The sequence below is a fragment of the Aspergillus costaricaensis genome, assembly GCF_003184835.1.
Source record: "Aspergillus costaricaensis CBS 115574 unplaced genomic scaffold BO79scaffold_8, whole genome shotgun sequence".
NCBI lineage: Eukaryota > Fungi > Ascomycota > Eurotiomycetes > Eurotiales > Aspergillaceae > Aspergillus > Aspergillus costaricensis.
Window position 1 is genome coordinate 655,052 of NW_020291808.1, and position 17,929 is coordinate 672,980.

The 17,929-nt window shown below is 51.7% G+C and overlaps 5 protein-coding genes across 5 annotated transcripts; 2 read left to right on the forward strand and 3 right to left on the reverse strand.

Annotated features, from left to right (window-relative positions):
* Window positions 1–521: 521 nt before the first annotated feature.
* Window positions 522–1,434, forward strand: BO79DRAFT_208095 (ureidoglycolate hydrolase). Its single transcript, XM_025682309.1, has one exon. It carries the CDS (start codon window positions 639–641, stop codon window positions 1,401–1,403), a length of 765 nt encoding a protein of 254 aa, XP_025542084.1. The 5' UTR covers window positions 522–638; the 3' UTR covers window positions 1,404–1,434.
* An 88-nt stretch (window positions 1,435–1,522) lies between these two features.
* On the reverse strand, window positions 1,523–4,673 carry BO79DRAFT_280558 (mismatch repair ATPase MSH1; the record flags this gene model as incomplete). The annotated part of the gene is made up of 3 exons (XM_025688067.1): window positions 1,523–3,264; window positions 3,317–4,238; window positions 4,317–4,673. The coding sequence occupies 3 exons, from the start codon at window positions 4,671–4,673 to the stop codon at window positions 1,523–1,525; spliced, it is 3,021 nt and encodes a 1,006-aa protein (XP_025542085.1).
* Window positions 4,674–4,871: 198 nt separating this feature from the next.
* On the forward strand, window positions 4,872–11,880 carry BO79DRAFT_286141 (ATP-dependent RNA helicase BRR2). The gene is made up of 3 exons (XM_025688436.1): window positions 4,872–4,953; window positions 5,009–11,237; window positions 11,292–11,880. Exons 2-3 carry the CDS (start codon window positions 5,125–5,127, stop codon window positions 11,821–11,823), a joined length of 6,645 nt encoding a protein of 2,214 aa, XP_025542086.1. The 5' UTR covers window positions 4,872–4,953; window positions 5,009–5,124; the 3' UTR covers window positions 11,824–11,880.
* Window positions 11,881–12,708: 828 nt separating this feature from the next.
* BO79DRAFT_280561 (early growth response protein) lies at window positions 12,709–15,571 on the reverse strand (the record flags this gene model as incomplete). The annotated part of the gene is made up of 5 exons (XM_025688068.1): window positions 12,709–13,593; window positions 13,640–13,781; window positions 13,856–14,125; window positions 14,190–15,375; window positions 15,435–15,571. The coding sequence occupies 5 exons, from the start codon at window positions 15,569–15,571 to the stop codon at window positions 12,809–12,811; spliced, it is 2,520 nt and encodes an 839-aa protein (XP_025542087.1). The 3' UTR covers window positions 12,709–12,808.
* Window positions 15,572–15,986: 415 nt separating this feature from the next.
* BO79DRAFT_191242 (putative salicylate hydroxylase) lies at window positions 15,987–17,547 on the reverse strand (the record flags this gene model as incomplete). Its single annotated transcript, XM_025680810.1, has 6 exons — window positions 17,435–17,547; window positions 17,209–17,379; window positions 17,002–17,154; window positions 16,862–16,942; window positions 16,355–16,805; window positions 15,987–16,294 (listed from the first exon to the last, which is right to left on the reverse strand). Exons 1-6 carry the CDS (start codon window positions 17,519–17,521, stop codon window positions 15,987–15,989), a joined length of 1,251 nt encoding a protein of 416 aa, XP_025542088.1. The 5' UTR covers window positions 17,522–17,547.
* Between the last annotated feature and the right edge of the window lie 382 nt (window positions 17,548–17,929).

Consider the following 17,929-nt stretch of genomic DNA (forward strand, 5'->3'; position numbering starts at 1 on the left):
GGTGAAGGAGACAGACGGAAGAGAAAGAGGAAGGTGATAGAGGAACCCGATCACCTGACCTTATAGATAGGTCACATTTGGAAGGGACCAACCATTGAAACCGGGACAATTCAAGAGATAATGCGGTCATTAAATGACACTTGTTAACCTTTTAAACGCCCGTCATCCCTTGCATTGCGACCCGCATCTCAATGTGCCAGAATGCAAGTGACGGGCCCGGGAAGAGGGCTAAACTTCCGGTAAGGAGGAAGAACTACTTCCAAAAATACATCTCCCAGAACAAGAATTGGGATCTCTCCCATGTCCCACAAATGATGTTATCAATGATGAAAAGACCTCTTCTAATAGCAGAGCAACGTTGATCTACTCCTCTTCTCCAACCCAATCAATCTGACGTCGGGCCCTTCCGACCGCCGATCTTAGCGTCAACACTATGACGGCGACTCCCGATGCCCTTCTGGGGTACTTAGATAACAAATCATCACCTCATCCCGCCCTTCTCCTCTCATTCCCCATCTATCAAACCACTCAATTCAACCATTCGGGCAGGTCCCCTACCTTCAATACTTCTTTCAAACTGTACATTATTTCTTCTTGCAAATAACCCGAAAAAGAATATACACTTCCAACTGACAACAATGCCACCACCGACCCTCACCACCACTCCCCTCCTCAACCTCACCCCCGCTCCCCTCACCCCAGAGGCCTTCTCCGACTTCGGCACAGCCATATCATCTCCTCTAGCTCGCAACATCACCACTCCTCCACCAGAGAGTACCCTGAAAACGCTCTCGCCCGTCCCCGTCCTCGCCAATCAATCCTCCGCCCTGAAGTACAGCCCGATCGGTCCAATGACTGATAATTACTCCACCGCTCCGAGCGGCCAGCCCTCTTCCGCCCGCATGACTATGTTCTCGTGCTTTCCGCGCAAACTCCGCACTGTCGCCCATAAAAATGCGAATGTGTTTGACGTGCGCATTCTGGAAAGACACCCCTACACTACGCAGACTTTCACCCCAATTGATCTGTCGAGTCAGGTGAAGACGTCAGGCGCGGGAGGCGAGGTGGTGGAGGAGCCGTTCTACTTGGTTATTGTGGCGCCAACATTGAAGGGTACTACGGCTACTGCGAGGACGGACGATGGGAAGACTGTAAACGTGGTTGATCCGCCGGATTTGAGTCGCTTGAGGGCCTTTGTGGCTAGGGGTGGCCAGGCAGTTACGTATGGGGCGGGAACGTGGCATGCGCCTATGGTGGTTATTGGAAAGAGGAGGGTGGATTTTGTGGTGGTGCAGTTTATGAATGGGGTTGGGGATGAGGATTGTCAGGAGGTGAGGTTTGGGGAGGGCATCGCTGTAGAAGTATCGGGTGAGGGAACTAAGAAGGCTTTGGCGAAGCTTTGAGAGCGGTTATGGTAAGGGTTGAAGCTTTAGGGGGGTTAAGGTTCATTGTACCTTCTTATCAAAATGGCTATTGTACATAGATTGTTGATGATATGAAATTACTGATGGTATGGGCAGTTTCAGGCTCCATTTGCTGTATGTTTTGGTGCCGAGTTCTCATCCCATTGTGGACTGTTGTTGTGATTAGAGAATCGCTGACGCACGCTCTTTGCCATTTCAATGGCCTCCCTGGGTAGTCCGGCCAATTGAGCAACTTTCAATGCATGCGACTCGCGGTTCACACCTTTGCGTAGTCGATGGACGAATGAGAAAGATCCAGAAGCGGATTCCTTGACATCGGTGCAGTATCTGCCGAGGGTGTCAAAGTCGTGGGTCATGTCGGCAAGGACATGGAAGTGAGTCGCAAACAGTGTCCGGCATTTGTTGTGATAATGCAGGTGATGCAAGCATGCAAAACTGACGGCAGTTCCGTCTTCTGGCGTGGTCCCACGCCCGACCTCGTCCATGATGACAAACGAGCGCGAGGTCGCTTGTTTGAGAATAGCTGCTGTTTCCAGCATCTCCACCATGAATGTGGACTGGTCTCGGAACAGATCATCAGCGGCTCCGATGCGACTGAAGATCTGGTCAACCAAGCCAATCTCTGCGTACGCCGCAGGCACAAATGACCCGACCTGGGCTAGTATAGTGATGAGTGCGTTTTGTCGCAGGAACGTGCTTTTACCTGCCATGTTGGGACCGGTCACAAGCCATATACGTTCTGGGCCTCCGAGAAAGCAATCATTGCTGACAAACCGTCGGCCTTGCTCCTCCAGTCCAAGCTTGACTGTGGGATGACGTCCGCCCACAATCTTGTGGCTCGTGCCTTCGTTGAGAATCGGGCGAACTAGTTGCTGCTCCTGCGCTAATGTGGCAAATGAGCATGCGACGTCGAGTTCGTCCATAACGGCTGCATTGCGTCGGATTTTGACAAGATTGAGGATGACCTCCCGACGCAGCTGCTCAAAGATCACTTGTTCCTCTTGACGAATTTGAGTCCTCACTTGATCCATCTGACCGCCTAGCTCTGTCCATGCTGGTAAGTAGAATGACCTTGTCGACTTGGTGGCCGAAACATTCCGTGTTACCCCAAGCTCCTCCAATGATTCTTGGGTGATTTTAGCCCCCTTGACATGGCATATGTGACCTAAACCCGGAGTCCACTTGAGAGTTAGAGCAGATGAACCCACCGACTCGCGAAGATGCTGTGTTAGCTCTGATTTTGCTGTATGTAATTGCTCTAACTCCTGATGGAGTTCACTTAAAGCTTGGCTTGCATCTCGTCTCATGATCCAGGTATCGGCAATCGTCCCCTCATCCGCAGCTGCGTTAGACCGATCACTATTTTTTGTCTTGATTTTCTTCGGTAGTGTAGCCATGTCCTCTGGTATACCCTCATTCATAGTAACGGACTGTGCTAGAAGTGCTGCCTCTGCAGCTGTGTCGTCTTCAATGCGCTGCTTCTGCAGCAGACCCTCCTCGTCAATTGCTGCCAGGATCTTGTCAGCTAAGGCTGTAGGCCCATCCATGTGAATTCGGTCGACCATAATTCCAATGCTGCGCTTGGTTTGACTATCAATCTCGCCATGCCACTTCCTTGATAGAACTTGTCGGATTTCTTTTGAGGCTTCAATTGCCCTCGAAAGACAGATCAAATCATCAGGGTCACCCCGACCAAGTGTGAATTTCTGAACTAGACGTTGGGCATCATAACTGCGTTTGAGGAACTGAATCACATTGTCATGCAGATCACGGTCTTCGATGAATATCGAAACCAGGTCAAGCCGTTCGTTGATTATCGATAGAGAAGTGGAAGGCGACGCTGCCACAATGTTAGACTTTGGAGAATGGTTAAGAGAGATTATTAAGCATACTTAATCGGTCTCTCAGCAAACGTGCTCCACTCTTGGTAGAAGTCCGCCGCACTGCATGAAGTAGGCTTCCTTTCCCAAAGCCATCACGGGCAGTCTCCAGAATTTCTAGACCTCTCAAGCTATTCCGGTCAATGCCCATTGACTCGTCCAAATGTCGGCGACGAGGAGGCTGAAGCTTCATATTCAAGCCTTGCAATTGAACCCGGATATACTCCAAAAGACTATACCCGGCGGCAACTTCTTCACGCGTAAACGTTTCTGCGGCGGCGTCTGACACAGGGGCTTCAAGCATAGCTTTCCATCGGGCCATGGGCGCAACCTTTTTCGGAAATTGGAAGAAAGTCATTAATCGTTGGTCGTGTCCAATCAATAACTGCAGCTCCTGTCCGACTACATCCTGGAGACCTTGGTCCACGAGTATCTCTCGGGCGCCAATCCTGGCGATAGCAGACGGTAGCATCTGTGCTGTAGTTACCTGCGTAAAGAAGTCGCCTGTGGAGAGGTCCAACCAGGACAAACCTACGTTTTGGGATGCGGATAATAGGACGTGCTGTTGCGAGGATGAGGCATCTTGATGCTTCAACTGCTCCTTCAGCGAAGACTTATCAATGTAGACGGCCAACAAAAAATTATTTTCGGAAGGATCCATGAACTTCTCATCGATCAATGTGCCAGGTGTGATGATTCTGGCCACCTTACGATCGAAGAGAAGACCTCCGGATCGGAGCTTGTCTTCTGCGGCATTCGGAAATTCTTCGCTAACAGCCACGTACTTGTTCAGGTCCTGAACAAGGATCTTTAGGAAACGGTCTAGCTGGAAGAAGGGAAAACCAGCCATAGGAACAGGGCCAGCACTGGTCTTCTTGGAGGCAAGCTTAAGGTTGAGCAACGGGGCGAACTCTTCAGCTTGCTCGAAATAGAGCTAAGATAAGGTCAGGGATACTCTCTAAAAGATTTGTATTCCACGGATCTAGAAGAAGTATAAAGATGGTAGTCATACCTCGTAGAAGCCGCCTACTCTAGTCAAGATCACGCAATTTTTGAACTTCTGCATATTGTTCCAATGTCCTTGGACGACAGCCGGATATTTGGGGGCATCATCCACCACTTCCTGATAAGGCTGCAGCTTCAAAGTCCCTTGGGGCAGATCTTTCAACTTTACAGTAGTCTTCGTTTTGGCACCTCGCCGCGGCACCGAGTAACAAGTTACCTTGGGGAGAAGCATGGACGGTCGCTGGGCATGATGGCAGATGGTCCTGTGTACATGGCAACGATATGGTGGGAATATGTCAAGTCTAGCAATTAAGCGAGCTTGAGACTGACATAGGTAGGACATTTGTAGTCCATGAGCGCGCATCATCCCGAAGCAGCGCGTTGTCTGCGGCGCGTTGAGAGAACGGGACTAAGCAACTATACAATGTGATTACAAGCCGAGAAGCGCGGCAGAAAAGCGGCGAGCGGGTGTATACCTCAGGCTCCCGCTCGCCAAACCTTCCCGCCTTGCCACGCAAATCTGCTTGACAAGAACTTCCCGCGACCTCTCTAACGCAACTCACTCAAACTCCTCCAATTCCTCCCAAGCAGCTTGCAACCTTGCGCCGACCCCTGTGCTTGTTTGCTGCCGGAGGATGGTCCAGGTTTGTGAAGCCTTTTAGGATCCCATACCGTCACGAAATTCATTACTTGTCGCAGGTGTCTCGACGCGCCGGCTGAACCTGAGCTCCACCGAGCCCAGTCGACACATTACCGTCGCAGCACGTTCGCTTTACCATTTGTTCTATTGTTTTTTGTTATAATATACCATCAAAATGGCGGACCAGAATATTTCTCAATATAAGTACTCGGCGATGTCCAACCTGGTTCTCCAGGCGGACCGTCGTTTTATCTCTCGCGTCAACGATGAACCCACCGGAGACCCAGAGTCGCTCGCTGGTCGCATAAGTATTCGGGAGATGGGCGGCAGGATGGCGCGTGATGATGCGCCTAAGACGAAGAAGAAGACTGTCGGCCCGACGGACATTGAACGCGGTGCGATTCGAGAGGGTGAGGATGTGCTTGCCCGTGAACAGAGGAAGACCCAACGGGGTCAACCGGCACAACTACGAGGCCAGGGGATTCTCTCTGCCGCAGATGCCCTCATTGAGGGCCTCAAGTACCGTCCCCGCACGCCTGCCACCCGAGCTACCTACGACCTTATTCTCACCATGACCGCGACCCACCTTGGCGACGTCCCCCACGAAGTGGTCCGAAGTGCCGCTGATGCAGTGTTGGAATTGCTGAAGGATGAAGAGATGAAGGACTTCGACAAGAAGAAGGAGATCGATGACCTGCTCGGAAGCTCGATGAACCCCAAGGAGTTCAATGAGCTCGTCAACCTCGGCAAGAAGATTACAGACTACGACGCGCAGGACGAAGATGAAGAAATGGGCGAAGGTTTGGAAGGTGAAGGTGAAGGCGAACTTGATGAGCGCCAAGGTGTTGCCGTCGTTTTCGATGAGGAGGATGAGGACGACGAGCGCATGGGTACTGTGGATGAGATACGCGATGACGACGAACTGTCAGAGGACGAAGAGGCCGACCAACAAGAAGCTACTGGAATCGACGAGACAACCACTGAGAAGGCGGATCTCGATGGTCTTGAGGAGGCCGAAGAGATGGTAATAGATGGTGGCCTGGGTCGGGATGCAGATCGACGAGACAAGGGATCAACGGTACCTGCCCGGGAGATCGATGCCTACTGGCTTCAGCGTCAAATCGGTGCCGCATATTCCGATGCCCACATACAGCATGAAAAGGCTACACAAGCACTTGAGATCCTTGGTGGTCAGGGCGAGGACGGCGCGGAGCGGCCGCTACGTGATGTTGAAAACGACCTGATGGAATTGTTCGACTACGAGAACCCCGACCTTGTCGCCAAATTGGTCACCAACCGGGATAAGATCGTTTGGGTCACTCGCTGGCGTCGAGTGGCCGAAGACGCAGACGCCCGCCACCTGGTAGAGAGTGAGATGGTCGAGGCTGGACATCGCCAGATTCTGGACGAGATCCGGGGTAAATCAACTCGTTCCGAAGGTGCAGGTCGGCCAGAGAAGAAGATCAAGCTGGATTTGATGGATGTCGATGTCCCGAGTGCACCTCAACAACCCGAAGAGAAGCCTACAGAGGGAGGACTGGTGAGGGGCTTGCAGCCGAAGAGGCTGATCAACCTGGAAAACCTCGTCTTCCACCAGGGCAACCACTTGATGACGAACCCTAACGTCAAGCTACCACAGGGCTCTACGAAGCGGACGTTCAAGGGCTATGAGGAGATTCATGTGCCTCCTCCGCAGGCAAAGAGAGAGCCAGGGGAGAAGAACATCCCGGCTACCGAACTGCCCGAGTGGGCTCGTATCGGCTTTGGTAGTGCGAAGGAGCTCAATCGGGTCCAGTCCAAGTGCTTCCCATCTGCGTTCCATGACGATGGAAACATGCTCGTCTGTGCTCCCACAGGATCAGGAAAGACGAACGTTGCCATGCTCACAATTCTCCGCGAAATCGGAAAGAACCGCAACCCTGAAACCGGTGAGATCATGTTGGATGACTTCAAGATCATCTACATCTCCCCGTTGAAGGCGCTGGTTCAGGAGCAAGTCGGAAACCTCGGCAAGCGACTGGAGCCGTATGGCATCAAGGTTGCTGAACTCAGTGGTGATCGCCAGCTCACCAAACAGCAAATTGCTGAAACGCAGATTATTGTGACCACCCCCGAGAAGTTTGATGTCATTACAAGAAAGGCATCGGAAACGAGCTACACAAGGCTCGTTCGTCTTATTGTTATCGATGAAATCCACCTTCTTCACGACGACCGTGGTCCTGTCATCGAGAGCATCGTCAGCAGAACAATTCGCAAGGTTGAACAGACCGGTGACCCTGTGCGAATTGTTGGTCTCAGTGCTACTTTGCCCAACTACCGTGATGTTGCAAGCTTTTTGCGCGTCGATCCCCTCAAAGGTCTCTTCCATTTCGACGGGTCTTATAGACCATGCCCGCTGAAGCAGGAGTTCATTGGTGTTACCGACAAGAAGGCTATCAAGCAGTTGAAGACAATGAACGATATTTGCTATAACAAGGTGCTTGAGCAGGTTGGACAACGAAGGAATCAGATGCTTATTTTCGTCCACTCCCGAAAGGAGACCGCCAAAACCGCCAAGTACATCAGGGACAAGGCTCTTGAAATGGAGACCATTGGTCAGATCCTGCGAAGCGATGCTGCAAGCAGAGCCATCTTGGCCGAAGAAGCCGAGACCGTGGACGATCCTTCCCTCAAAGATCTTCTGCCCTACGGCCTCGGTATCCACCATGCTGGTCTGAGTCTTGCGGATCGTGATTCAGTTCAGGCTCTGTTCAGTGATGGTAGCATTCAAGTCCTTGTGTGCACGGCAACTCTCGCCTGGGGTGTCAACCTGCCTGCTCATACCGTCATCATCAAGGGTACTCAGATCTACTCGCCTGAGAAGGGTAGCTGGGTTGAGCTTAGCCCTCAGGATGTTCTCCAGATGCTGGGACGAGCTGGACGACCTCAGTACGATACATTCGGTGAGGGTATTATTATTACTTCGCAGACCGAGATTCAGTACTATCTGTCGCTTATGAACCAGCAGCTGCCGATCGAGAGTCAGCTTATGAGTAAGCTTGCGGATAATATGAATGCTGAGATCGTTCTTGGCAATATTCGCACGCGCGACGAGGGTGTCGATTGGCTGGGATACACTTATTTGTTCGTCCGTATGCTTCGTTCACCCGGATTGTACAGCGTTGGCGCCGATTATGAGGACGACGAGGCACTGGAGCAGAAGCGTGTCGATCTTGTCCACTCTGCAGCAGTCATCTTGGAGCGGGCAGGCCTTGTCAAGTATGACAAGAAGACAGGACGCCTGCAGTCGACTGAGCTTGGACGCATCGCCTCTCATTACTACATTGGCCACAACTCCATGTTGACGTACTCTCAGCACATCCAGCCCTCCATCACGCCCATCGAACTCTTCCGTATTTTCGCCTTGAGTGACGAATTCAAGTACATTCCAGTCCGTCAAGATGAAAAGCTCGAGCTTGCCAAGTTGTTGGGACGTGTGCCTGTTCCCGTCAAGGAAGGCATCGACGAGCCTCACTCGAAGATCAATGTTCTACTGCAGGCCTATATTTCCAGACTCAAGCTTGAGGGGCTGGCTCTTATGGCAGATATGGTTTATGTCACACAGTCGGCTGGTCGTATTCTCCGCGCCCTGTTTGAGATTTCCCTGAAGAAGGGCTGGTCATCTGTGGCCAAGACGGCTCTCAACCTCTGTAAGATGGCTGAACGACGGATGTGGCCGACGATGACGCCGCTGCGTCAATTTCCCAACTGTCCTAGAGACATCCTGCAGAAGGCTGAAAGAATCGATGTGCCATGGGCTAGTTATTTCGACCTTGATCCTCCTCGCATGGGTGAGCTTCTCGGTATGCCGAAGGCTGGTCGTGTTGTCTGTGACCTCGTCTCCAAATTCCCTCGCTTGGAAGTTCAAGCGCAGGTTCAGCCTGTCACTCGTTCTATGCTCCGGGTTGAGTTGACCATTACTCCCAACTTTGTGTGGGATGAGGCGCTCCATGGAAACGCACAGGACTTCTGGATCTTGGTCGAAGATTGCGATGGAGAGGAAATTCTATTCCATGATCAGTTCCTTCTCCGCGGAGACATTGCGCAGTCCGAGATGAACGAGCACCTTGTCGAATTTACTGTTCCGATCACCGAACCTATGCCCCCCAACTACTTCATCTCGCTCGTTTCGGACCGTTGGATGCACTCGGAAACGAAGATCGCTGTTTCTTTCCAGAAGCTTATTCTTCCGGAACGCTTCCCCCCGCATACTCCTCTCTTGGATATGCAACGTGCTCCTGTCAAGGCACTGAAGCGCGATGAATACCAGCAACTGTACTCTGAGTGGCAATACTTCAACAAGATCCAAACACAGACCTTCAAGTCTCTGTTCGATACGGATGACAATGTCTTCATCGGTGCTCCTACCGGCAGTGGCAAGACTGTTTGCGCAGAACTTGCGCTGCTGCGTCATTGGGCTCAGGAAGACAGTGGCAGGGCCGTTTACATAGCCCCGTTCCAGGAGTTGGTTGACCAACGTCTCGCCGATTGGGAGAAGCGACTGAGCAACGTCGCCGGCGGGAAGACTATTGTGAAGCTTACTGGCGAGACGACTGCCGACCTCCGGCTTCTAGAGCGTGCCGATCTTGTCCTTGCTACCCCTACTCAATGGGATGTCTTGTCCAGACAGTGGCGGAAGCGTAAGAACGTCCGGGCAGTGCAGCTTTTCATCGCTGATGAAATCCAAATGCTCGGTGGCTACGGAGGATATGTGTACGAGGTGGTGGTCTCTCGTATGCACTCCATGGCGCTGGAAACCGAGAGTGGCATGCGTATTGTTGGTCTGAGCGTGCCGCTTGCCAATGCTCGCGATCTGGGTGAGTGGATTGGTGCCAACAAGCACACAATCTACAACTTCAGCCCGCATGCCCGGCCGGTGCCTCTTGAGCTTCATATCCAGTCTTTCACCATCCCCCACTTCCCCTCGCTTATGCTCGCCATGGCCAGGCCAGCGTATCTTTCGATCCTTCAGCTATCCCCCGACAAGCCTGCCATCGTCTTCGTGCCTAGCCGCAAGCAGACTCGTTCCACCGCTATGGATCTCCTGGCTGCCTGCGCTACTGACGATGATGAAGACCGGTTCCTTAACGCCGATGTCAATGAGCTGGCGCCTCTCCTGGGCCGCATTAATGAACGAACTCTCGCAGAGTCACTCTCACACGGCATTGGTTACTACCACGAAGCGCTCAGCGCGACCGACAAGCGCATTGTCTCTCATCTCTTCAGTATCGGTGCAATCCAGGTCCTCCTTGCCTCCAGAGATGTCTGCTGGGAGCTCGATCTCACCGCACATCTCGTAGTTGTCATGGGAACGCAGTTCTTCGAAGGCCGGGAGCACCGCTATATCGACTACCCTATCAGCGAGATTCTCCAGATGTTCGGCAAGGCCTCTCGTCCTGGCGAGGATAAGATTGGTCGTGGTGTGCTCATGGTCCCAGCTGTCAAGCGGGAATACTACAAGAAGTTCCTGAACGAAGCTCTGCCCGTTGAGAGTCACCTGCAAGCCTACTTGCATGACGCCTTCGTCACAGAGATCAGCACCAGGACGATTGGATCAACTCAAGATGCGATCGACTGGATGACTCACACCTACTTCTACCGTCGGCTTTTGGCCAACCCCAGTTTCTACGGTCTGACCGATGTCAGCCACGAGGGCCTCAGCACTTTCCTGTCGGAACTGCTGGAGAACACGCTGAAGGAACTGTCGGATGCCAAGATCGTTGACCTGGATGAGGAGGATGACAGCGTATCGCCTCTGAACGCGGCCATGATTGGGTCTTACTACAACATCTCCTTCATCACAATGCAGACCTTCCTTCTCTCCCTGTCGGCTCGCACGAAGCTCAAGGGTATTCTGGAGATTATCACATCAGCTACAGAATTCGAGTCGATCCAGATGCGCCGTCACGAGGACCACATCCTGCGTCGCGTCTACGACCGTGTGCCTGTCAAGATGTCGCAGGTCGCCTACGACTCGCCGCACTTCAAGGCCTTCGTGCTGCTGCAAGCTCACTTCTCGCGCATGCAGTTGCCGATCGATCTTGCCAAGGATCAGGAGGTCATTGTCAGCAAGGTTCTCAACCTGCTGAGTGCTTGTGTCGATGTTCTCTCTTCCGAGGGCCACCTGAACGCCATGAACGCCATGGAGATGTCCCAGATGGTCGTCCAGGCCATGTGGGACCGCGACAGCCCTCTGAAGCAGATTCCTCACTTCGGCCCCGACGCCATCAAGGTGGCCAACGAGTACAAGTATGTCCCATCATCCCCTCCCTCCCATACCACCATCACTAACAACCATTCTAGCATCAACGACATTTTCGAGTTCATGGAAGCCATGGACCCCTCCGAGAACCAGGACTACGCGACCTTGGTCAAGCGCCTCGGCCTGGACAACAGACAACTGGCACAAGCCGCGGCCTTCACCAACGAGAAGTACCCCAACCTCGAATTGGACTTCGAAGTCGAAGACCCAGAGAGCGTCACCTCCGGCGAGCCAAGCTACCTCAAGGTCAAGATCGAGCGCGAAATCGAAGAAGACGAAGAGCCCGACACCTCCGTGCACGCACCCTTCTACCCCAACAAGAAGATGGAGAACTGGTGGCTCGTGGTCGGAGACGAGAAGACAAAGAACCTGCTGGCTATCAAGCGTATCACTATTGGTCGCAAGTTGGAGCTGCGTCTCGAATACATCGTGCCTACACCTGGTGAACACGAGCTGACTTTGTACTTGATGAGTGATAGTTACGTTGGTGTGGATCAGGCTCCTACGTTTACTGTTACGGCTGCTGAGGGAATGGATGAGGATGAGGATGAGGACGAGGAAGATGAGGAGTAGATGGATTGATGGATAAATCTCTTCGCCGTGGATGATTCCAAATGGATATGATTTCGTTATGGTTCGCATTTCTGTAATTATATGTGTAATGTGGAATAACATGAATCGTTTGTTCAAAGTTATGATCATTTTTTTCTACGTATGTGTGAAGTCTATTGTACACTATTTCTCATAGGAGTAAAATACCAGTAACTAGAATCTATCGGGCAACATTTTGAGGCACAATCCTCGAATTCACTCATCCTGCCTTCTTGGAGCTCAAACAGCTCGCTTCTGGCAAGATAAGACCGTCATAAGATTGAAAGATTAGGAAGAAACATATTATTTCCTTTTCTTGGAACCAAATCCGAAATCCTGGCTACCTGCATAATCCACATAAATCAATCACTATGCAGTGGCCATGTGTACATATGCGGCTTAGTTCACTGGGAAATAGCAGTCTCCATATACCTCAAAGGTAGTCGGATGATGAAGATCCCGGTTGGCAGAAGAAGCCAAATGGAAACAAACAGGCGGTGGGATGGATGGCTGCTGCGGGCCCGAGCCGAGCTGACTCGACAGACTGACTTCATGGCTGTCAGCGTTGTTTTGTATTTGACTTAGATGATTTTAGCGTATGGTACTTCATGGACTCTTCTTTAGCCTAATGAAGAAATGTTTTGCATATCCCTACCTGTTGAGGTTAGGAACAATATCTGCTGGGCATGGTTGGAGAGATGATTCAGCGGATGTCGGAAGCCCGAAGCCCGAGAGAGCGTGCCCATTTACCGATTAGGGCTGTTCTGTGGACCCGAGCCGCAAGAGCATGAGTCCTTCACTTCAGTTGTGTAGGAATTGGGCCGCTCGCGTCTCGTTTGCTCTGGCAAAGGCCATGACATAATCCCAGGGGCCTTAGATGGGGGGCTATATTGGAAAGAAGACAGACAGAATGGATAATATAGTGAGTATTGAGTGATACCGAGGACGACCCATACCAGCGGGTTGCTTAAGGCGCTCGTAGTCGTGTCAGAACTTGTTCATAGATCTTACTGATACCCCAGTACTTCAGCGCTCTGAGGCTCAAGATTGATTCGTCTAAGAACCTGGAGCGGCCTCGATCAGACATGAAGTCACCAATTCCGGGCAGTTTGATGCGGCCCCAGCCAGTGTTGATCCATTCAACAGCGTTCATGCCACCCCAGTCCGGGGCACGGAGGGTAATAGACGGCGCCTCAGTCGCGGGAGAAGGGTAGCATTGGGGGTTGCAGAGTGAAGAGTACAGCCATATCACTAGAACGGCTCTGAAGAAGAAGACGGGGGTGGAAAAATGTGCACAGTGATGGGATCGCACGGTTTCGAGTACCCGTGCGGCGTAAAAGATGGCTGATCTTCCTTTATGTGACACAGCGCCCCATTCATCAGCTATTTTGCCCAAGTCAAACTCACTCAGCTGCCGGCCCTTGATCTTCAAAGCTGTAGGTAGTAATGGCAGTTTCGGACTATTGTTGATCATGAGGGCATAGAGAATCATGAGCCTGTGAGTCGCGCAGACTTTGAGCTCATGGGAGGAACATTCTTCCTCATTCTCTGTGATCTCCAGTAGTTGTCTCAAACCTTTATCCACTTCACTTGAACCTGATGATGAGGATCCTGGAAACTTTTGGTGACCACTGACGGCATTGAGTAGGAGCTGGATAATAGCTTGCTTCCCAAGAGTGCCAGTTTTAGACCAGACAGCCGACCAGTTTCTATCAGAAGCAATATGGTCCAATGTAAAGGTTTTATTTCGGCCTGATATGTTAGAAGTGGCCATTGGAAATAGCATATCGAAACCTACTTGTGCGTGTTGGGAAAGTAGCCCAGCCATGTGCTGTCGCCGCTTCCCAGAGCTCCTCTTCCTGGGGCAGGGTATTCTGCATCTCATCATCCCGTACTATAGAAGACAAATCAAAGTGCATGGAGAAAGCTGTATCCGCTAGCTACATGGCCACGTCAGATGCTGTAATAGCTAATATGTCCAGGTAAGCACGAAACGATTTGGGGAACCACTAACCCAGATAGCGTAACCGGTGCGTCGCCTCTCCTCATCCAGAGTCCAGATTTGCCATTTTTGGGCATTTGGAAGCTCTAGCTGATGGATTTTCTGGAGGGATACAATGCTTCTAAAGATCTGGCTTCGCCGAGCCACGGTAACTGGAAGCGCTTGGTACACTTCAGCGACTTCTAGGGCCCTCCGTTCGCCAGAGTATCGCAGCCCCAGTTGGTTGAGAAGGAAGACCCGCATAAGCCACAGCTCCCGGGCATGCACATTCAGATTCTCACACTAGCGAATAAGTGTATTGTCAACCGTAAAGCATTGAGCATATAAGCTGCGGGACCTCACTTACCAGATGCATGGACTGACGTCTCACCAGCTCGTGCATAGCTCTCGAACAGGTCTGCGCATGTGGGAGCCCGGAGAATTGAGCGCCGATAGCACTCACGACAAAGATAAGGAGCCAATGCGTGCCCGGTGTACAGAAAGACGGCTTGTGCAATATAGGGAAAACGGGATGGAAGTGCTCAAAGTACAGCTGCACCCAAGAATTGATTACCGACAAGGGTGGAATTTTCAGCTCAGTGAACGGTGGAAAGGTCGGGTTTCCTTGCATGATCCGCGCCACACGATGTACTTCTTCCACCGCTGCAGCAGGCACGTCGTTCACGTGGGCAAAGTTCTCTTCGTCCACTCGTTCTATAGGCAGGCCCTCCATGTCTGGGAAGGACAGCTGCGCATCGATATTGATAGCAATTGGGGAATACCGTCTTGGTTCCATGGCTTCGTCAATTTCCAGAGAGTGATCATGACCGTAGATTTCGGCAACTGCACTTGGTGTCAACGGTAGGAATGGCCGAGCTATCCTCGAGACTGTATTTAAAGGGGAAGATGACGACTCCGTCTCTGCTGAGGCCAGCCACAAATCATTCGGACCATCGTTCAATGCAGGGGTCTGCTCTAGGATACCAGATAGCACATTAGCATCGATGTCAAGGCCCAGGAAGCTCTCAAACCCCATCCCATCGGTGGCGAGCAAGGCCGATGTACTCTCGTGCGTAGCTGCTGGAACGTGGCTCGTAAGGTGACTGCCACTTCCAAATGCCTCCACGTTTCCCATGCTCCTGGCATTGACTCTTGACGTTGTAGGCTGCAGTTGAGTCATTGAATGCATGGTAGGTGATGGTGATGAAATAATGTCCTCTGGGAGCTGGGTTGATGCTCCTTCGTCATATTCCTGATCCGGTGTGAGAGAAGATTCCCAGTCTTGAGGTGTAGCTGTACCACGGTGCCGTTTTGAGATTGAAGGGTGCATTGTAGCAGCAGCATTCGCGAGCTTGCGCTTCTGGGATGACTGGTAAACACAGTCGGCCCCATTTTTCTGACACCTCTGACACGGTTTCTGTCCGTCACAGCGAACTTTGGACAAGTTACATTGCTTGCATGCCTGCGCTACCCGGCGTCGCTCACTGGTATGCGCGCTGCCATTGGGGGCGATGTGTTCATGTCTTGTGCCGTGATGACGAGCGAGTGAGTCTCTACAGACTGCATATCAGCTTGAGAGTACTACTCAATTCACAAGTAAACGAGGGCATACACTCGACTGAACTGTTGACCGCACTCGACACAAGCAAAGGGCTTTTCCTTGGTATGAGTGCGGATGTGGCGCTGATAGTGCTCGGGCCGCTGGAATGAAGCATTGCAAGCTTCGCAGCGCCACTGGGTGGATTGCATTGCACCAGATTCTACTGTAAGTATAAATTGCGCAGCATCACCTGAAGGGCTGAATGATAGGCACTCAGGTAGCATTGTAGTTGCTGTTACCAGGATGGAAAGGGACTGGGGAGGCATGGGATTCGGCCTGCTCTTCGGGCCATCGCCGCTAATCCCGAACAGGACTCCACCCACTAACCCTCTTCCTCCGTTCAATCCACAAAGACTCCACATCTAACCTCTCTTTCTTCCCCTTCGATTTCCTACGCGAACCCGATACAGCATTTCTGTGCGGTTCCTAGATATCTATACATAGGCTGTAGTATTAAGCAATCATTCGACAATTCTATTTAGTACATAGGCCTATTGGGCAGGATCAGGACAGAGTGACAGCACTCGGGTCTGTTGCAGTACTTTAAAAGAGAGTCACGCTGCATTAGGCGCTCACTTGAGCTGCCCGGAGAAGCTGTTGAGCTTCCCGACTGGGGTACGACCTCCAGGTGTAGGAAAACATATCCGGAGGCATCTCAGCATCGGGCACATACGTCCTCAACTCGTCTAACATCTGGCCGCGGCGATCGTCGCTTACCTTGGACATGAGCATCACCGTTACAGATCGCCCATAGCGTACCTTGTTGTAAAGTTCCAGTCTGCCCGGGATATCATCTTTGGTACATTCGGGTGTGAAAAGGGCGCCCAGAGCTGCTCCATCTTCGAGGCTCTGTGCACCGCCTTGTCCCTGGTCTAAGTCATGATGTAGTTAGCACTGGGCGCAGCATAAGCCCGGAGTCACCAGAAACTCACGAGGCAGTGTTGGGTGGGCCGCATCTCCGATGAGTGCTAGCTTGCCACGGATGAAGGTGCGCGGTGGAGAACGAGATGCCAAGCTCCAGAGCTTCAGATCTTCTGCCAACTTGCACATTTCTTGAAGCTCAGGGCTGAACACACTGCATGTTTCAAGCAACGAATCCAGATTGCCGCTGTCTAGCCATGAAGACTCTCTAGCGCTAGAGTCGGCTCCTGAAGGATGGATGGCAGCGACATTGAGCAAATCGCCGTGACGACAGGGATAGACGACTATTCGGCGATCCTCTGCGGTGAAAACGTCCACAGCGCCCGATCCCATCTTTTCCAGAAGAGAGGCAGTGAGAGGGTTGCTTTTCATCTTGGAAACAGGGATAAGGAAGCGAAAGCAGTTCTGCCCTGTGCTTTCCTTCTTCGTAGGTCCACCAATGACACTGCTAACACACCGAGACTAGTAGAACACATTAGTATACTAGACATAGGTTCCACAAAGGAGATAGTTCGTACATGCATGCCATCCGCTCCAATGATTAGGTCACCAGTGTACTTGCTACCGTCCTCGAGGGTTACCACTCCAGCCTCGGGATCCTATCAATCATCTAGGTGAGTAGCCTGGAAACACTGGATGAAGTAGAATATATACTGACCACCGAAGCTACACGAGAACGCAAGTGAATAGTAGGTTTCTTGCCATTGACCTCCTTGGCAGCTAAGCCCCTAAGGGTATTGTGCAAATCTACTCGGTGTGTGAGTAACCACTCATCGTAGATGCCCAGTGCTTCCTGGGCATCCTTGGTCACCTGCATGATTATTAGCCATGGTCGACCATCTCAACCTTTAAGAATAGCACCTACAACTGGGGTATGAGTAAGGTTTCCTCGGTGATCCCACAACCGCATTTGGTTGCAGTGGACCGGCTGCAGGTCCTCCAAGTTGCATCCCCATTCTTTGAGAATGCGCGTGGCATTAGGCGCCATGTGGATTGCAGCTCCTACTTCATTCAGGAAGCCGGACTGCTCGAGGATCTGATGAAGTTAGCTCCACTCAGGGTTGAGCGATAGTGTAGCCCTATTGACACACCTCAATATCATGACCTTGGCGGTTCAACGCAATGGCTGCGCCCAGACCAGCCAGGCCAGCACCAACCACGACAATCTTCAAGGGCATTTTGAAACAGCACTTATATTGAAGAGTATTAAAGTAAGTAGACGTGCAGCGGAAAACATTCTAGTGTGGCTATCGAGTGGACATCTTGCTTGCTTTATACACGTGGTTGAATCAAGTTCTCGGCCAGACCACTCGGCATTTCTCTTCGGTCTGCCCACAGTAGCCGATCGGTTCTTGGCTGAGCATCAAATCTTTGCATGATAGCTCCACCGGACAGGAGAACCAAGTGAACCGATGTTTTGCATTTGCGCTATGAAGTCATAAATTCACATCTTAAATGCTAAACTATCCCTTCCGTGGCATTGGGTAGAAGCCGCTATCTGCAACGGTGAATCCTCGGTACGATGTCAAACATCCTTTCTGTAGGGCTCGGAGACTTGGACCCTTATTTCACGATCTGCGGGTCTC